Source organism: Buteo buteo, chromosome 20, assembly GCF_964188355.1.
Source record: "Buteo buteo chromosome 20, bButBut1.hap1.1, whole genome shotgun sequence".
Classification (NCBI taxonomy): Eukaryota; Metazoa; Chordata; class Aves; order Accipitriformes; family Accipitridae; genus Buteo; species Buteo buteo.
The window spans coordinates 3,144,699-3,163,218 of NC_134190.1; the positions used below are offsets into that span (position 1 = coordinate 3,144,699).

The 18,520-nt window shown below is 43.0% G+C and overlaps 2 protein-coding genes across 5 annotated transcripts; both read right to left on the bottom strand.

Moving 5' to 3' along the window:
* Positions 1–2,005: 2,005 nt before the first annotated feature.
* Positions 2,006–11,064, bottom strand: LOC142042383 (putative 2-ketogluconate reductase). Its single transcript, XM_075052247.1, has 6 exons — positions 10,931–11,064; positions 8,788–9,172; positions 6,863–7,034; positions 4,476–4,654; positions 4,163–4,259; positions 2,006–3,278 (listed from the first exon to the last, which is right to left on the bottom strand). The coding sequence occupies exons 1-6, from the start codon at positions 10,940–10,942 to the stop codon at positions 3,122–3,124; spliced, it is 1,002 nt and encodes a 333-aa protein (XP_074908348.1). The 5' UTR covers positions 10,943–11,064; the 3' UTR covers positions 2,006–3,121.
* LOC142042382 (putative 2-ketogluconate reductase) lies at positions 9,185–18,510 on the bottom strand. 4 transcript variants are annotated; one of them, XM_075052244.1, is made up of 7 exons: positions 18,283–18,510; positions 17,389–17,636; positions 14,777–15,161; positions 13,348–13,519; positions 12,344–12,519; positions 11,505–11,601; positions 9,185–11,129 (listed from the first exon to the last, which is right to left on the bottom strand). In XM_075052244.1, exons 2-7 carry the CDS (start codon positions 17,587–17,589, stop codon positions 10,973–10,975), a joined length of 1,188 nt encoding a protein of 395 aa, XP_074908345.1. In that variant the 5' UTR covers positions 17,590–17,636; positions 18,283–18,510; the 3' UTR covers positions 9,185–10,972. The 4 variants fall into 4 exon arrangements, with proteins under 4 accessions (XP_074908345.1, XP_074908343.1, XP_074908347.1 ...); XM_075052242.1 differs by having other exon boundaries at positions 12,344–12,522; positions 18,283–18,508; XM_075052246.1 differs by lacking the exons at positions 17,389–17,636; positions 18,283–18,510 and adding an exon at positions 18,118–18,214 and having other exon boundaries at positions 12,344–12,522.
* Between the last annotated feature and the right edge of the window lie 10 nt (positions 18,511–18,520).

Genomic DNA, 18,520 nt, shown 5'->3' on the forward strand with positions numbered 1-18,520 from the left:
TAGGAGATATATCTGTATAGCAACATACGTGCAGAAGAGGTCAGGAAACCATTTATATTTTGAGTGATTGAAGAGCTGTTCAAATTACTAGGACACAGAATGTCACAGAATAAGAGCGTGGGCAGCAACCGAACAACAGTTACCATAAGCTAAGTCTGATTAAGGTAAAACAAGATGAGAGTGTTGCACCAGCACACTATCATGTTCTAAGTAGATTTAATTTGCAGAGTACCTTTTAGACCTCCATGTAGTGTGTTAAGCTGAATTACATAGTGTTGCAGTGTGCTTTTGGTTTTCTATGGTAGAAAGGGATCTATTATGCCAGTATTGTGACAAAGTTCCCTGAAATTACTAATGTCTGTGGGTATGAGGAAAGAGGTATTGCACAGCCCGTGGACTTCATTCCCATTATTAAATATTGCCATTGGTGTCCATGTAATGCTGCAGGGCAAGCTGATGCCTGCAGTGTTAATAAGGCGCTTGCATCATAATTGTTTCTTAGGACTAGACTTTTGAAGTGTTGCGTTAGCCTATAAGACTTTCGTATAATGTAATGTAATACATTTCCCAGCTGGGATGTATAGAGTAGCTTAAACTTGAAACTGGATAAGGACATATGTTCCCCATGTCTACATTATGTGTTATAAAGCAATATCATACGTGACCAGGATTCATAGGACAAAAAAAGCAGAGGCAGGAAATCTGTATTCGCGAGTTTGTTGTTTCAGGCAAGGCCAACCCAAGTGATGCATTTGTTTTCACTGACTCTAAACCACCATAAAGTGTTATCACTAACCATCTGCTTGCTATAGGTAAGGCCAGCTTTCCCAGCAGACTACTGTAGCAGCACTAAAATCCAGATTGTGTACTGTTTGCCCGTCAAAATGTTTCAAACAAATCTGAATCAACGGAGTGAACTGTAACGGATCATCTCTTTGCTTATGTGGCCACTGCATTTTTTGATCCATTTTTAGTAATCTTAAGATTGGACGTATTGTGTTTTCCAAGCACAATCCAAGTAGAATAGCAGAGATGGGAAACAGCATCTAGTAAGCACAGGAAAGTTTCCTTAACTGTATGTCTGTTAATTCAATACTATTCAATGAATATTTATAAATTAAGGAAAGGCAGGAAACAAAGGGCCAAAAGAGAGGTAGCTGCTTCCTGAAGACATTTTGGGAAGCTGTCCTTCAAGTGACCATTTCCAGTCTGTGGAATGCCAAGTTGTTAGGTGTGTGCGAGTGAACCCACGGCTCCAAGGACTGACAGGTATCCTGTTGTCTAGCGCTGTGTCTTCCTGTCTAAAGCACCCACTGGCAGGACGCTTCTGTAACTAATCCACACAAATTCATGAAATATCTGCAAAAGTACAAGTAAAAGTCCAAGGAAATGCCAAGCATGTTCTATTGTTTTACATAGAAGTGAAATGAAGTACTGATTTTATGTTTGCTGCTTCACGTCTGGAGAAAAGTTTGCATGTGCAAAAACTTGTGTGTTTTTTCCAGTTTTAGGATATTGAACTAATAAAAGGTATTTTGTTCTTTCTGCTATTTTAGCTTCTTGTAGCTTTGTTTTCAGCTCTGTAATTTATTGCTTAGCCTTTTACTTTGAAAGAATAAGCTCAACTTATTTTTGTCAACGTTATACAGGTGACAATGAAAGGCATACTGGGCACCTGGACCTCAGAAAACAGGGAGGTCCCTGGGACAGTCTTGAAATTCTTGCCAGCCAACTTGCTGCTCCCGAAAAGCTGCAATGTCTTGACTCCCTGAGCTGCAAGAGCTGGTAACATCATCGTATGTTAAACTGGTGGAAGGAAGTGTCTTCTGGCAAGCACCAGTGACACCCTTCTGCAAGAAAAAGGAAGTGGAAATGGCTCTGTAAAGATGCATGAGACTACAGGCAAAATCTTAGCTGCACTTAATGGCAACTTTGCTATAAATTTCACTGATAGATTAAATAATCGTACTATTCATAAAGTCATACTACATATTAAAAAGCATAGCACTGCAACTTTGAGTTGCATATTGGTTTATTTGTCTTTTGGACTTGTATTAAGACAACAGGGAGTACGTAAAGACAACTGAGAGGATAGCAAACTGTTTCCCACAAAGCTTTAGTGAGGTGAATGAGCATTCTTCTATTTAAAGAGATCCTTTTCCTGTGGAATTGTTATGATTAATTGTAATATAGGTGCTATTTCTAGTGGAGGAAAGCCATGGGATTTTGATTTTTTTTCCATAATAGTAATTGCAGTAACAAAACCAATTTGTCAAAGTATTTTCTTTCTCTTTACAGTAGTGAAGCTACTGTAAAGCTTCCCTGTTTTATCTTGTTACAAATATAATTATTCTTGCGAATGTCCAGAAGCAGTGATACAAAGGAAAGTGTATAGATTTGGATTTTAATGCTGCATGTGTTTTTACAGCCTTTTGTATTCCCACTAATTTACAGGATGGTGCTGGAGGCTTAGAGGGCTCCAACCGTTCTTGCAAATATTTGCACAAAGATGAAAATCTGGAGGCAGACTGCACATAAGTTTGGTATTACAAACATAGTAGCATGTTCATCTTGAAGACTAATTTTCCTTAATGCTAGTTCTTTAAATTGTCTTCTAAAATCCAGTCTGCTTTAAATAAGTGATTCTGAGTACATTTCTGAAAACTGACTTTTGCCTCAGCATTTTGCGTCTCAGGAGCTAGTTTAAATGCAGATGTCCATATGGAAAGTCCGTCATTTTTCTAGCCAGGTAGCTTACTTTGTTGTTTTTGATAGTAGAATGGGAACAAAGTGAATTATGTAATCTAAAAATGACATTTTCTTTAGGACTAGGGAGCCTAGCAAGAAGTGCATTGGCAATCAGAAGTTCTTTTTCCTGGAGCCACTTAAAACCTGCATGCATCTATCTATGGTTGGAAGTGAAAAGTAATGTATTCCTCCAATTTGCAAGGAAATTAAAATGTAAAAGCTGTTTTTTAATGACATGTGAGACCAAGCCAGCGCTTTCCGTGTCCACTTGGAACCGGTTTCTCTTAATGGAGAAAATCTAAGAATAAAAACCTTAAGAGCCGATGGGAGGAAACAGAAGAATAAAAAGAGAGCCGTGATATCCTTTTGCCCATCAGCTAGGGAGCACTTCACTGGGTATGGGGAGACCATTAAGAGCCGCTAGTATGTTTTCAACTGCTTCCTCTGTTATCATGTAGGTGGCCTTGTCTGTTTTAATGCCAAGGTGAGGCGTTATAATGACGTTCTTTAATTTTAACAACGTATGATCTCTGGAAGAAAGGAAAAAAGAGATAGTTAAGTTACCTACTGTTGTTCATCCAAATAAAGAGGAGTCCTACTTTGGCTTTTGCACTGCATTTAAACAGAAAGTTAATTTAATATAACTTTACAAGTCCCACTTACATCCACAGAACCTGATCACCTGTGTTCAAGTAATTTTGGACCTTAAAAGGACACGTGAAGAGTTTATACTGTGCTCTTTTGTCCGGAAACAGCCTTTTGCCATTAGGCAGCAATTTGAACTATGTCAGAAGAGAGGATTAAGCCCTCCTGACACATTAACCCTACACAAGGCTCTGAGCTGTAGTTACGTGTGTAGAGTCAGATAATGGAGAGTGATGTCCTGGCACACCAAGACCAAACTCCCCCTGACCCACAATGCAGCCAGCACAGCTAAATCCATGAGGCACCATGCTGGTAAAAGAGGTGGTTTTTTACAGAAGCTGAGTAGCCAAGAGATGTGCAGCACTTCAGCCTTGTGCTGGGGAAACAAGCCTGCGAGGAGGGACACCTTGGGGCGATGCAGCAGGTCTAGGGAGGGATGACTCAAAAGGCTTCCACCCATTCAGGTAAAGCAATTTGTAAGCGAAGCACTGCTGCAGCTCCCCATGGTGATTCTGGGAGGGGGGTTAATGCTCCCCTGGGCACACAAGCCCCCTCCTGCTGTTTCCCGGCGCCCAGGCTTCCCTTTGCCCTGTTATCAGACCCAACATCTGGGCTTGCATCCCATTCGTATTCATGGCACTTTTAGGCAAACCTCCACCCCAGGGGAGGGTGAGGATGCCTCTGCCAGATGCCTGCCAGCTGCAGGGATGCTGCCTGCCTCTGGCCGGGCTCACCCATCCTTTCTGAGAAATAAGCAGAGATGGCAAACCTGGGCAGTGGCTCGGGGTAGGTGACATCCAAAGCTGCGGCCCTGATAACACCGGTCTGCAGAGCTGTCACCAGCGCCTCTTGGTCAACTACTGCACCTGGTTTGGAATAAGAGTGTCTCTGAGCGTCACTTGCAGGAAACGCTCTGGGAGTGGAAAGAGAACAGAAGGGGAGAGAGGGGAATTTTCGCCACCCCTGATCTGTCCTCGCTGCGTGCGCCAGCTGTGCGGTGGATGCAGCATGGCGCTGCGGGTAACGCACCGGGAGCTGGCTCGTACTTTCTCGTCAGGCCAGTCAACGGTTGTGGATGGTACCTCGGCTGATGTTAATGAGAGTAGCCGTGGGCTTCATCAGCTCCATCTCTCTTTTCCCGATCAGCTTGTGCGTCTGAGGTGTCAGGCTCACCACCACCATCACAAAATCTGCCCGCTGGAGCAAGCCGTCTATCTTTTCGCAGTAAGTGGCGCCGACAGCTCGCTCCTCTTGCTCTTTCCTGGTGGGGAAAAAAAGCATCACGCTGTATTTCAGGGCATCAGTCACGAAAATATTTTCTTCAATGATGTCACTGGTATACAAACTAAAGGTTCTGATTATCACATTCATGTAGCAAACAGGTGGCAGACAGAGGTGAAGTTAGTCTCAGCTGGCTCTTTGGGTCCTTCTGGAAGGCTTCGAGCCCTACAGCAGGGGATGGATTGCATGCCTGCCTCTCGGCTGCTGCAGCGCAGGGTCCAGGGGCTTCTTTTAAAGTCTGCAGGTGGACTAAGGCCAAGCACCAGCACCGACGGCAGCACACGGTCCGTTCTCCAGGATCCCCCGTGGGGAAAGCGCACCTCACAGGATGCAGTAATCGCTCCAACCGGAGCAGTGGTATTCACCAGAACTCATCAGTGTGAGCTCTGGCCGTGCTGGTGGTCCTCACCCTGTTGGCATCCTCCAGTCAGCCTGGCATTTTCTGATGAGTGGAATCAGCAAGGCAGCTCTTTGGCAGGCTGCCGGCTGCCCCAGGACTTTCACAAAATACAGCGTTCAACACAAAAAGTTACCAAAGTAGAAAGAGATTTTTAGTTTGAACTTTTCACAATAAAAAAGAATACTTGCCATTTCTCCTGTTCTTTGTACATTTAGCTGCCTGAACTTCAGGAACTAAAGAAGCAATGATAGGCGATTGTGCGTACAATCTTCTGCTCCTGATTGCAAGAGAATGGCTTTAATTATCTCCGCCCTAATCTAGAAATAAAGAAAGAAGTCACACTAAGAAAATAACTTCAGTGTGACTTTGGAGCATGTGCCTCCTAACGCATGCATTTCATTGTTTTCGTTCAGTGTCCAGGTCAACAACCAAAGATTAAGTGGATAAAGAACAGACTGGGACTACAGCCAGTTTTGCAGCATGCAGAGTGCACCTCGCTTCAGCACATAAGCCTGAAGTGCAAACGTACTTTAAAATAAGCAGGTTTTTCATTTCTGTTGCACTGTGCATTGGTTATTCATCACAGCACTTGCATAAATATTACTTTAAAGACTGAAAAATATTAAACAGAGGGAGTTAGTGATGATCCGCAGGAAAAAAAGAAAAGGATTTCTGCCTTTTTTTCTCTTTTTTGTGGTTTATGAGGAAATTCTGAAAGATCTTAAGGAGGGTGTTCACTAGTACTTTTTTTAATGTGAGTTTGCTCAGCTGGTTTTGTAATTTCTGAAGTAGCAGGAATGCCAAGCAAGGCTAGAAATTTCTGGCCTCATCCAGCCTTGCGATTTGGTTAGGGCTAGCTAGAGCAGTCACCCTCCTTCTGCAGTCTGCATACGGAGAAAATCACTGAAAGCCACACGTACTAGCACTGCAGCTTCTCCCTTCAGTCAGGGAGGAGGAAAGTTCTCTCAGGGTAGATTGTGGTTTATAGCAGTAAAAATTTGTTCTGCTCGTTGGCTGCACCTTTCCTGATTGCAACAGCCTCGAGTTGTACATGGGGATCTTGCTCACCTTTATATTAGAAAAGCCCCTGTGCTGCATCTCTAACAAGGATCATATTCCCAGGTAGACAAGTTAGGAGGGGCTAGAAATAAAGGGTGAAATCCAGTTAAATACTTGCCAAAATTCCTACTGGTTTGAAGAGAAACAAGGTTTTCTCAAGAGCAGCTCTCAAGTTAATCAGTTTTAATATTGAGCAAGGTATACATTTACTAGTTCTCCAGTCATTCAGTTTCAACAAGATCATGCCTGAACTTTGAAAGATGGGGGAAAAATAAACAAAAGCTGGAGTTATGTGTCACTATCAAGTTAATCAGTTTTAATACTGAGCAAGGTATACATTTCCTAGTTCTCCAGTCATTTAGTTTCAACAAGATCATGCCTGAACTTTGAAAGATGGGGGAAAAATAAACAAAAGCTAGAGTTGTGTGTCACTATAGTAAGATATGATAAGAACAAAAAAGGTATAAGCTTGATTTTCCTTTTTCTGTTCACGTCTCCAGGAAACCTTGGAATTTCTAATATAAAACTTAATTTATGTTTCCAAATGTTTAATCACCAAGTAATTCCTTACAAGACTGATTTGAGGCAACTGCTCTTTTTCCCTTTTGTTTTAATCTTGGCCCTATTCCTTTATTTCTTGCTATATTCCTGACATAACTCCTTGAAAAGGAAATACTGACTATCTAAAAGCAATTTTCTGCTGTAATTAGGGTGAAGACATATCTTTACCTCCGTGTCCTGTTGTGGTACAAAATGTTCATTTCAAACGCTTTGGCTCTCAGAGCGATCTTATATCCGATGCTGCCCATGCCAATAATCCCTAGAGTAGCTCCAGTAACTTCAACTCCCAGAATATCGGCTTCACTGTACTCCATACCTGAAGACACTGCAATGTGATAGCCTGCAAGAAAAACACTCCAATATGAGAAATGAATGGGGTCCCACACGGGGGGAACAAGGCAAAAGAGTCTGGGCTTGCTGCGCTACTATAGCGCACTTTTAACGGTTACGCACAATTTTAAATAGCAATGGGTTTTGTAATGTCCTAGGTGACTCCCTAACATATCATCCTTCCCTGCCACCTGTATGTGACATTCCCATTTATTCTCAGCATACTACAAAAAGCCTTTTGATGTAATCTCCCCTAAAAATCCTTTTACTGCTTTAGACTCATAAAAACATTGCCATGTTCTGCATCACCAATCAAAATAATTATTGCCAGTAACACTGCAGAGTTTGGAAATGTTATGTGGAGAATAACACCAGATGTTGGGTTTGCTATTTAGAATAATAAGAACCGGTTTCCTGTTCACCTCTGCCACTCTCTTGGAAAGAAAAGTGTGACTTCTTTAAAAATCACTAGTCACTAATTTCCATAATTATCTGTTAAACCTACAAGATTTTGGATAGTTTGACAACACAGAAAATATATGCATGGAGATGGCACTTAATAGTCTGCTAGCAAGGTGACAGGCTTCTGATATTTCAGTCTTCTGATACTGCCAGCTCTTCTAAAACATAAGCAGAATATTGTGAAAGTATCAAAAAACGCCTCAGGGTAAAACGCTCTGCCAAGGCACAGCTAACAGAAATGCCACCAGGCATAGTTTCTGTAGATGGGAACAAGAAATTAATCTCCCTTTTAATCTGTCTCCTCCTTGTGAGGTAGAAACAGATTTAGGGGGAGACAAGTCTCCTTTGAGTTTCTATGAATCCTGTGGTAGAGCTGACAAATCAAAGGCAGGTAAATTTAACAGAAAAAATCTGGAGGATCTTCTCCTGAAGCAGGAGGCATTCTAACCAAGCCAAGGGTAGGTCTATTTGGAGAAATGGCAAGAAAATATTGTGGAAGAAACTAGAAAGGATGCTACTAGCAGAAGCTGGAGCAGGCTGCCTTGTTGCTCTCTAACGTCCCTTAAATTCCCCAATTCTGCATCCATCCCTTTCAGTCCCTGAGAAGATGCCCATGCCTGTGTCAGCCCCAGCTTTCAGCATATACCCTTATCCTGCTCCATTGCTGCCTCCCACACTCTAATTTCTGCTGCCAGCCTGTGATTGCAGCGTTCGACTGATCTTTGGCATCCCTCGCTTTTGGTCAATAGCACCGTAACGCTATCACATCAAGAAGCGCGTCCTACGTCAGCCAAATGTCATAGTCACTGAAAATGTGCTGCTGAAGAAGTAATGACATTTAAAGTTTCCATATGTAGGAAGTACACTTCAGTGTATTGTTCATCTGAAACTGTTAAACTAAATCTACTGCCATATTTATTCTAAAAACTAAATTCCAGCTTCTAAAACTGCTTGGTCTATAAAGCAAAAAGCTGTATTTGAATCAAATGTGATTAGATTCTGCTCAAATCTTTTAAACCCAGGCTGGTGACCTGTGAAAACTAAACTTATATGATCTTATTTATACCTGGTTGAAATATATGTTTTGTATGTTTGTGTATGATGTAATAATTTAGATATATTTATGATATATAAAAATATATGAAAATACCGATTATTCTGTTTGCCAACCCAACATATTTAGATTTTCACATTTTATGTGAAACTATGTGCCCTACAGATAACCGTAGAAAAAGTCAAATTAATAATGGTAGGTAAATCTTGTATAATTTTTAGAAACCACAAAAGAATTAAGATGTTACCTTCCACTAGTCTTCTAGCAGATGCCAGCAGCAAAGCCATCCCAGTATCTGCTGTGCTGCTGGAAACAGCACGTGGAGCGTTAGCCATCTTCACACCGAAGCTAGCGACAAGCTTCAGATCCAGGTGATCCATCCCTACTCCTGAATTCGCAATCACTTTCAAGTTTGGTAGGCTCTGGAGGAGCTCTTGGTCAATGACTGGTTTGTGCCACCACAAATAGATCGCTTGGACCTTTTTACTCATACGCTTTCTGTCTTCAAGAAATTCCTTCATGGTGATGAGGTAGAAATGTTTCTTCAGGAATGCCACATGGCCATGCAATATCCCATGTTTGCCACCAATTTCATCTACCAAAAGCCCAGGTAGCTCTCCTTCTCCCATGATCTGCACAAAGAAGAAAGACACGAAGTGTCAGAAGAAAGACGTATAATTATTTCCAGATATTTTAAAGAAGAATCACTTTCATGTCCTGTTTCGTGACATCTATGACAAAAGATCCTACAAACCACATATTTAGCTAGGGAGATAAACCGAGGCAAGAAAGCAGCTCTTCTACGTATACTACCAATTACACACACACATATTCACATGATCAAGTCTGAACAAGTTCTGTCCCTCATGGTCTGTAAGGTCTCGTATCACTGCCACCAGGCTCATAACACACAATGATTTCTCATTAATTACTTAGTTGCAGACCATCAATAGTCTGGTGCAATAAATCTCCTTCCTTACCCTGAAATCACAAACTGCTGTGTTTAAGCAGTTAAGAAAAATGTTGGACCAAATCTAGTTCGAGAAAACAAATTGCACAGCTTCACCATGAACTTTGTTACCAGGTTAATTTTTAAATGCTTCATTGCAGAGACTTTTGCAGATTCCTGTCCTGAAGAGACACCAGTGAATTCTTAACTGCAGTGCCTTCTCCTGAGGCTATCATAAGTTAACAAATTAATAGATGCTTAGGCAAGTGTTTTCCAAGGACTTATGCACTCAAATTAAAACATCGGGTTTTTTACAGGAACCACTGACCATCTGTTTGTGGTTCCCAGAGGGTCTGTGAATTGACAAGTTTGGGGTTTTTTAATAGACTATTTACAGCTACCATTGATTTTCCGTAGGAATTTTGGGAAGAGCTGTGGGGAGAGCTGTTTTAAGGGCTGAAAATCTTGGAATCCCCTATAGCAATACTTGCTGTTGTCTTGTTATTGCAATACTTGCTGTTGTCTTGTTAGTAGTATTTCACTATTTGCATCTAAATGTCTAACTCTTGGCCTGTCTACACTTCCTGTACTAAAACTTCGTTTGACCATCCCTTCAAGAAGCCTAACCATATTGCAAAATAATGGAAAGGCTTCCTGATTTTATGGAGGTGACAAACATTTTGCTGAATTTTCTGACTTTGTGGCTTGTTCATAGGAAAGAGAGTGTAAGAAAAAGCTTGGCCTTGGGCTGCAAGTTAGGACTGACCACGAATTTTGCTTTAGGCTGTGCCCTCACCCATGTGATTTCAGTAGTAGATCTACCACTGTTTCATGGCCAGTCAAGATAAAAGCATCATTTTCGTCTGCATGGAAGAACTAAATCTCTTGGTATTTACTTTGGTTTTCAAAGGATCCCCTCAGGAAAATCAAAGATACTTCTTCAGTAATTGGCTCTGCTTTGCTTTAACATATAGATGAAGCAAAGCTCTTCTTACATTAGAAAACCTTAGGCCTACAATCATTTCAAAGGAGACTGCTTTCTTCATATATATAAAAACAGAATATTGCAATATTGGCTGAAAAGTGTTTCAGGATACAGCCAAATTTCTGCAGGCAATTACTGCTCAATTCACCCTTAATATATTTGAGAGTGTTACACAAACTGCTTGGTGTACTTGCTTATCATTATGTAGCAGCCAGTACTGGGAAGAGAATACAGGTATTCATTGAAATAATGGACTAAAGATATCAAAGTGCATAACTGCTCAGTTTAAAATCTTCAAACAAGTCCCTTTTATTAGTTCCACTTTATTTTTCAGAATTGTAAATCACAGTACAGATCAAGTCTAGTGAGATGACAGCTTTGCAGTATCATGACAAGAGCAGTGCAGGAACAGGTTGGGTTTTTTTAGTTTAAAAGTGGTACTGTAAGAAATAGCACCTTCCCACACATATGAGATTTACTGATATCATCTGGCACACATCATTTGGGAAACACTTCACTTGGAATGGGCTGGCCATTAAGAACAGCCAGCATATTTGTTATTGCTTCTTCTGCCATCATACGGATAGCTTGGACTGTTGCAGTTCCGATGTGAGGGGTTATGATGATGTTATTTAATTTTAACAAAGGATGATCTCTGTAAGAAACAGAAAGAACAGAATGTTTTACACAGGGAATTTACTCTGCAGCTATCCCATGTTAGTTGTTAAGAACTGTTGAGATAAAAGGGCCACAAGCACAGAACCAGCAGAAAGCTGTGGGAAGCTTGCTTACCCATTTCTTCTTCGCCTCTATTGGTCTCGTTGCCTTGCCTGTCAGTTAGGCTGGCAAAGAACTGACAGATGTGGGAAAGGCTAATAGTTTGTCATTTATTTATGACTGTGCGAGACAGGCTGAGGTTTTGGCCTTAAACAGTGAAAGAGACTCCCCATGGAGATCAAGATTATGAGCACACTTTTGCACACAGTTTAAAACATTTCAGATTAATAGAGTGGAAAACAGGTTTCTTTACCTTGGCAGAGGCTCAGGGTATGTCACGTCCAGAGCAGCAGCCCTAATAACCTTACTCTGGAGAGCTTCTACCAATGCATCTTGATCAATAACTGCACCTGCATGCAAATGAAATCTCGCTATCATGATGAGTTAATGAACATGTTTTTACCTGGCAGTGGGGAAAGGTCTCAAGGGTCTAGTGAGAAAAATTACAGGATCTTCATCTTGTTAGAAAGTAGAATGTCTTTCTAATAACCATTAACTAAACAAAACAGAGATTTTACTTATTAATCTTTAGTTAGAGGAGGATTATGGTCCACTGCATAAGGCTTTTCCTGGGATGTGACTGGTTTCAATCTTTTCCTCATTTTGACACTGACTTCCTGTATTATTATAGACAAATCATTTAATCTCTTCAAGCCTTCCACTCTTTTATCTCTGCTTTCTTTACTGAAACTATAATCTCTCTCGTATGCTTCTTCAGTGCCAACAGAACTGTAATCCCACGTGAAGTTTCTTTTCTACATAGCTGTTCCAAATGAAACTTAGGTTTCTCCTTGCACCTCATTCATCATCGGTGATGATAAACCTTTCAGTTATTCCCACTAAAAAAAGCTGTCTTTAGGATAAGGCTAAAGAGAACAGAACATCTGCTGAGCATCCCTAAATTCCATAGGACCTTTGAACACATAGCATCTGATCTATGATAAGTCATTCATTTGTAGACTGCCAGCTACTTCATGACTCAAACAATACAAGGATATCACAGATTCAGGTTGGAGGGGGGAATGTCAACACAATCAGACAAAACACAACCTTAACTGTAGAGCCACAAACAGTCTTTTTAGGTCATCCTACCTCGGCTGATGTTTATAAGAGTAGCTGTGGGTTTCATCAGCCCAAGCTCCTTTTTCCCAATCAGTTTGTGAGTCTCAGGAGTCAAGCTCACAACCACCATAACGAAGTCAGATTGCTGCAGCAAGTCTTCCATCTTCTCACAGTAGTGGGCACCAACTGCCTCTTCTTCCTCCTTTCTTCTGAAGGAAAAATGCACACACCCCCCCAAACTGACACAACTATTTCTAACTGGCTTTAACAATCAATCAACCCTAGGAGAGATCAGGAACAGCACAGAGATCGAGGTTTGAGGCCAAGGTAAAGGAAAAGACATTGACAGGTACAGATGTTGGAAGGAGGTGGGAAGCATGTGCGCTAGAGGGAGCAAAAGGCTAGAAGAGTGGTGGGACACTGAAGGTGTGATGTATGTGTGAAAGCAAAGCACGTAGGCAATATTAGGTATAGGAGGTTGGGGATGCAGTCAGACCCCACTCTCCTCTCCTGAGTCTATGCCAATCCCTGTAGTCTCTCCTTGCCTGACATGTGAGTTAGGACTTGGGGTGGAAAAGGAATGAAGGGGAAGCGAAGTCTGAAAGAAAGGGAGCTATAAAACTAACAGAAGTTAAGACTCTTGTCATCGGTGCCGGTGTGATGAGTGATCTGGCCGGGCTGAGGAGGGGGATGACTGGCTGGGTGGGCCAGGGATGCTGCCAGAAGCCGTAAGAAGAGTCTGGCAGGACAGGGGACACAATGAGGGCACAAGGCCTCGTTTGCTCGGACAACATCTTCAGAAAGGTTACGCGGCCCTTCTTCCAAACTGCTAGTAGCTAACCAGGGCACAGCGAGCGCAGGAGGCGAGGGGGAAGGGAGCAGTAGGGAGCCCAAGGGAAGAAGCAGCGGCACGCTGGTGCTCCTCACGCTGCTCACGACTGTCACGAGTGCCTAGGAAGATTGGGGACACAGCAGAGCTGTGGTTTCCGTCACGGCCCCCTGACTCATTACATGCAAAACCCAAATGTTTTTACCTCCGGTTCCTGTTATGGTACAGGATCCTCATATCGAAGGCTCTGGCTCTCTGAGCCACTCTATAACCGATGCTGCCCATCCCGATGATCCCAAGCGTCGCTCTGGTTACTTCCACTCCCAGCCAGTCAACAGCAAAATACTTCGTGTCTGGAGAAACTGCAATCTGGCAGCCTGAATGTAAATACATGCTAAATGGGTACAAACTGACCATAAACATAGGTTTGGGGGAAAGAAAAAGTTTCTCACCGTCACAGCGGTGGGGCTCTAGAGCACCCCTTAAACAACATCCTTGCTAATTTTGACCAGTTTATGGAAGGGCCTGGATGGTGCCATTCCCTGCAGCCAGGGCTGGAGCCAGAAGCACAGGAGGGCTGCCCTGCCAGGTGGGTACTGTGCTGGGAGGAATGGCTCCTCAGGGAATTAACTTTTCCACGGTTGGAGTATTTTCTTGAAAGTTTAAAAATAGCTTCTTTCACACGTACCACCCCGCAAGCATTGAATTCACTTTTTTTTCAGCTGGGGTAAATCTCACCCCTTCTCTCCTGGATCACAACCCAAAGCAGCCCCACTGCTTGAATGGGGGTGACGGTTGCAACTTCCAGCTCAGCCACGGATCTCTATGAGCTTTTATACAAAGAACTTGAGGTCCAGCAAGACGCAACAGTGAGAACACATCACGGGGAAAGAGGTGTTATTTCATGCTCAGGGGTGCAGCAGCAGTGACAGAAAGACTATGAGTCCCTCAAGACAGAGGCAACTTCTTGTGATAGGTTCTACTGACACCTTCCTTCCCCTGAAAGGCATTGCGTAGCAAGGGTATGTGGGGAAAGGACCTACCTTTAAGGACACAAACTAATGTTGGTGGTACAGTTTGGAATAACTTTGTCAATAGGATTATCAGCTATTTTAATAATAGTGCTGATGCTCTTCTAGAAATACAGCGTATTGATTTAGAAAAACTCTTCCCGGAAGCAGGAAAAAAAAGAAGAGTTACACTAATTACTGCTCTAGAGATGGGGACATGGGCACTAATGCTTTGCACCTTCCTGTAGCTCCTAACACTTGTTCCAAGGGAAATGGAGAAGTGGTGACATTTGATTTGGATGCATTTTGTATTCAGTTTTTACAGCTATAAACAACCCACCCAGTGAACAGCCAGAGGAGAATTATGCCCCAGACTTCATTTCAAACAGGATATCACAAGTGAATTTAAAGTGCATAATTTAGACAAAACCGTTACTCCTGTCACCATCGCCTTACGAAGAAGCAGGATATAGGAAAAGCAGAGGCCTCTGAAAACGGAGTCCTCAGAAATTTTTTTCCCCATGAAAGCATCCCAAATATTGATTCAGACAGATCATCTGTATCATAGTAAAAGTGAGATATGCCAGAGAAGTAGCTAAGATCCAGGAAAATTTAAAACATTACCTTCCACTAGTCTTCTGGCAGAGGCCAGCATCAAGGCCATTCCTATGTCTGCTGTTGAGTCCGCCACGGCATGTGGGGTGTTGGTCACTTTTACCCCAAAGCTAGAAATCATTTTCAAGTCTAAGTGATCGACTCCAACCCCAGAGTTTCCAATTACCTTTAAATTAGGCAGGCTTTCTAGAAGCTCTCGGTCAATAATCGGCCTGCACTCAAACACGAAAACAGCTTGGATTTTTTTGCTCATTTCTTTTTTGTTTTGAAGAAATTCCTTCATGGTGATAAGGCGAAAGTGTTTCTTCAAAAGTGCTGCAAGGTTTTCTAGCACACCATGAGTTCCTCCTATATCCAGAATCAAAACCCCCGGCAACTCTTCTTCTGCCATGACCTGCAACAGGGGAATAGAAGAAATACTCCTTTGTTTAGGAGAACACCTTTAAAGGAGTGATGCTGTAGTGATCATTTAAATTCAAACCTGTAAACCAGGAAACTGATGGAACTCAATACTGCTTTTAACGATACAGAATGAATCCACAGTCACTTGGTACTAGCGTGGTGCATTAGACAACTTCCCAGTATTTTCACTAAGTGCTGATTTACTATCACAGCACCTAGACTATAGCACCAAGGAATGTCCACCCCCTTAGATCTAAATCCAGTCCTACAAGGTGTTCTTCTCAAATAGTTTCAATTTAGTCCTGAATCAATACTGATTTCATACAAATCTGGTAACTTCTGAACTTCATTCACAAATTAACTTCTGTAAGCAGTGGTATGAAACAGAGGCTGCTAGAAAGTTACTCAAAGTTTCTTGCCTATTGATTACGGTTGGTGAAGCCACAGGTAGTGTAGGGAGGCACTGAGGCTCAGATGGGTCTGGCAAACATCTGTCAGGAATGGTTTAGGTCTAACAAATTTGCACGATGAAGGGCTATCTTTGGACAGCTCCGACACTGCTTGCCTTCAGTGTTTTAAACATCCAGATCTGTACCTGAACTTACCTCCCGCAAAATTTAGCACACCCATGCCTATAAGCTGAACCAGTGGGGAAGAGCACTGGAGGTGATATTCTAAGTCCCACTGACAACACGGTCCTTCATACTAGAACTTTTCCCCTACCCAGACAGTTCTGAGCCCAGTCCTTTCTGCAACACTCATGCCAATGTATCGTATCCTGCAATAACACAGGGGCTCCACAGAGAGCCACACGCCTAATTAGAGGCAGCACTTATTGACAAAAATGGCAGCTGAAGATTTGCTGCATGTCTTAACAACAGTTGTGCCCAATTTCCTACAATTCTGTTTGCTGTGCTCCACTCACTTTAGGTCTCTATCCCATACTGTGTCCTAGGCTTGGGTCCAGGAAACCTGACGTTGTGCTAACTGAATCAGGACAATTTTCCACAGCAGTATGCTGATTTATTCTGGGCACACAGTGCTGGGCAGAGATTTCCTGCTGCTTCAGTCCTCTCACACAAGCTTTCAGCAAGTAACCAGAATTCAAACCTGTGACAAAAAGGTGTCAATGCAGATTGGTAGTTTCTGTTAAACCGTATTTACCCTCATCCTGAGCAAACTCAGGCTTATGCCAACTGCATCTATTAAATGCCTTCAATCTCGACACCAGTAATACTGCTTTATCCTGGCCTTGACCTGCATTTCTGCCTCAGTTCCAGTCTGCTGCTCTACGTGGGCTAGAAGGAGCCTCCGTGTTAGGACAGGTCTGCTGTTCACCACGAACAGTGTCTCTGATAACTGGTTCTGAACAGCAGCAAACAACGCAATGAGATGAATAGTGGAACCATATCGCAAAGGAATACCATGTTCTTAAATATATCTAATCTACTTCTTGCCAACTGAAGTATTTTGAACCCTGCCAGCCCCATATGGTTGTGAAAATTGTGCAAATTTCCCCAGCTGTAGTCTGTATATTGCTTAGAGTATCACACAACGTGACCTTAGAAGGCTGAACTAGATTCGTCCTCCAGATGGAATGAGGCATAGAACAAAAGACAAGATTTGATGTCATATTGTGACAGCATTGTCCAGCTTCTTGATGGTCACAACCTCATGCTCCTGCAGCAATTTACTCAGACCAGAAGGCAACTAAACCTTATGCTGTTAAGCGATGGAAGACTGGGCACCAGATAAGATGAATTGACTGGGAGAAGCCAGTAAGGTGGCACTGTATTACATTATTTGCCTTCATCACTGCTTCCTCCTCCATTACAAAACACCACTCACAAAGGTCAGAGTGAGACCTGCGTTCATTTCAGAAGCACTTCCTGAACTTCCCAAGCAGAAAGGTGATCCGTGAGGAAGCCACAGTACAGTGCAGCGCAGCAGAGCTGGTTTGGCTTTAAACAAACCAGCTGGTGCACTACAGGCAGGCTAGTCACATGTAATTAATCTTTTCATTAGCGTGGATATGCTGAGTGCGCCACAATTTCAGCCACGTTTGATGCACACCTGAACCACTAATAGACTGCAGCTTTGGTTCGAGAACTGGGGTTCTGCTAGTACCAGGTACAATCTTAAAAAATTACATTGATAGCAGTAAACTAAAAACACTCTGAGGAACCTTGCAGAGGGAAGGGGGCTCTCCAGATACCAACCTTGGTCTGAGGAGCACTTATTGTTCGTCCTCCAGCACTACCGGGGTGTGTCTTGTACCTCTGTCTATAATCCACACTTCTCCTGTGACAGCAATGTCCATGAGAAGCAATAGCTGGACGGATAAATTTATAAGCCAAATTTGACTGGCCAGACATCAAGGGAATCGGTTTTAGCAAACTGAATGCTTTGCTCCTGAGCATAATTCTTCAGTTATCAGATGTCTTGTCCAGTGTGCTAAATGGGACACCTGTTAAGGATACGACAATTTTGGTTTTGGACTAGTATCATCTGCAGTGTCGCTAACTCTCTTTTTTTTTTTAAAGCTGTGCCTCCTCACATTTTCTACTTGCCTAAGATTATCTGCTTCTGTGTATGTACACATCTATAATCGTATGTAACACATTGATGTAATGTATCTGTACTAAGTTCTGGTCCTCGCATTGCAGAGAAAACTTGGAAAATATGACTCAGATCGAGACAAGTGGGCAAATAAAAAGGACCACATTGAAGTATTAACTTCAGTGCTAACTGAAGCTGGCCTTATTTCTTCCGTGGAGCTTGACTCACTACTTCCTGGCAGACTGGCACCGCTCTACCACTTTGGACTTAGCCAAATCATAGCAAAACAAACCCACGTCCTTTTTCCCAGCTCTGTTTCAAACTAACAGCACGCGTTACCCAGAATAAGTTCCTCCCACTAACTTCTCTATTAAGAAAAAACGAATTACCCGAATAACAACCAAAGAATTAACCAGGGCTGGTTTCTTTCTGGCGATGTTTTTCACAGCTCCATCCTAGCTCAGCTGGAAAAGCCTTCAGCTCACGGCTCCTGCTCCCACCCGGGTGTACCCGCTCCAGCCCCCCTGCAAACCCCCCCCCCGGCCCCGGGCTACCTCTGCCCAGCTCCAGCGGCGAACTGGGGGGGTGTGGGGGAACTCCTGCCCTGCCAGCCGCGGCGGGGAGGACTCCGGTAACGCCGGTGAACGCTTCCAGGGAAGCGGCGGCACGGCCGGGCGGCGTCCGCCGGGGAGGGGGGGGTGCCCGGGTGTCACCGCCCGCTTCTGCGGGGACGGCTGAAGGCGGAGTGCTTTGGTCTGAAATGGCTACCACCTTCTCTTCTCCCGGCACTGA

What these genes read in the sequence shown, in the direction of transcription:
- LOC142042383 (XM_075052247.1), bottom strand. An exon ending in TACCACAACAGGACACGGAG is followed by an intron (nt 4,655 to 6,862) that starts GTAAAGATATGT and finishes TTTCCCCACCAG; the next exon opens with GAAAGAGCAAGAGGAGCGAG. An exon ending in TACCCCGAGCCACTGCCCAG is followed by an intron (nt 3,279 to 4,162) that starts GTTTGCCATCTC and finishes CCTTTCTTCCAG; the next exon opens with AGATCATACGTTGTTAAAAT.
- LOC142042382 (XM_075052242.1), bottom strand. Translation starts at nt 17,589, where the DNA reads ATGCTCAGGAGCAAAGCATTCAGTTTGCTAAAACCGATTCCCTTGATG. An exon ending in TCTTATAAACATCAGCCGAG is followed by an intron (nt 11,602 to 12,343) that starts GTAGGATGACCT and finishes ATTTGCATGCAG; the next exon opens with GTGCAGTTATTGATCAAGAT. An exon ending in TACCCTGAGCCTCTGCCAAG is followed by an intron (nt 11,130 to 11,504) that starts GTAAAGAAACCT and finishes TGTTTCTTACAG; the next exon opens with AGATCATCCTTTGTTAAAAT.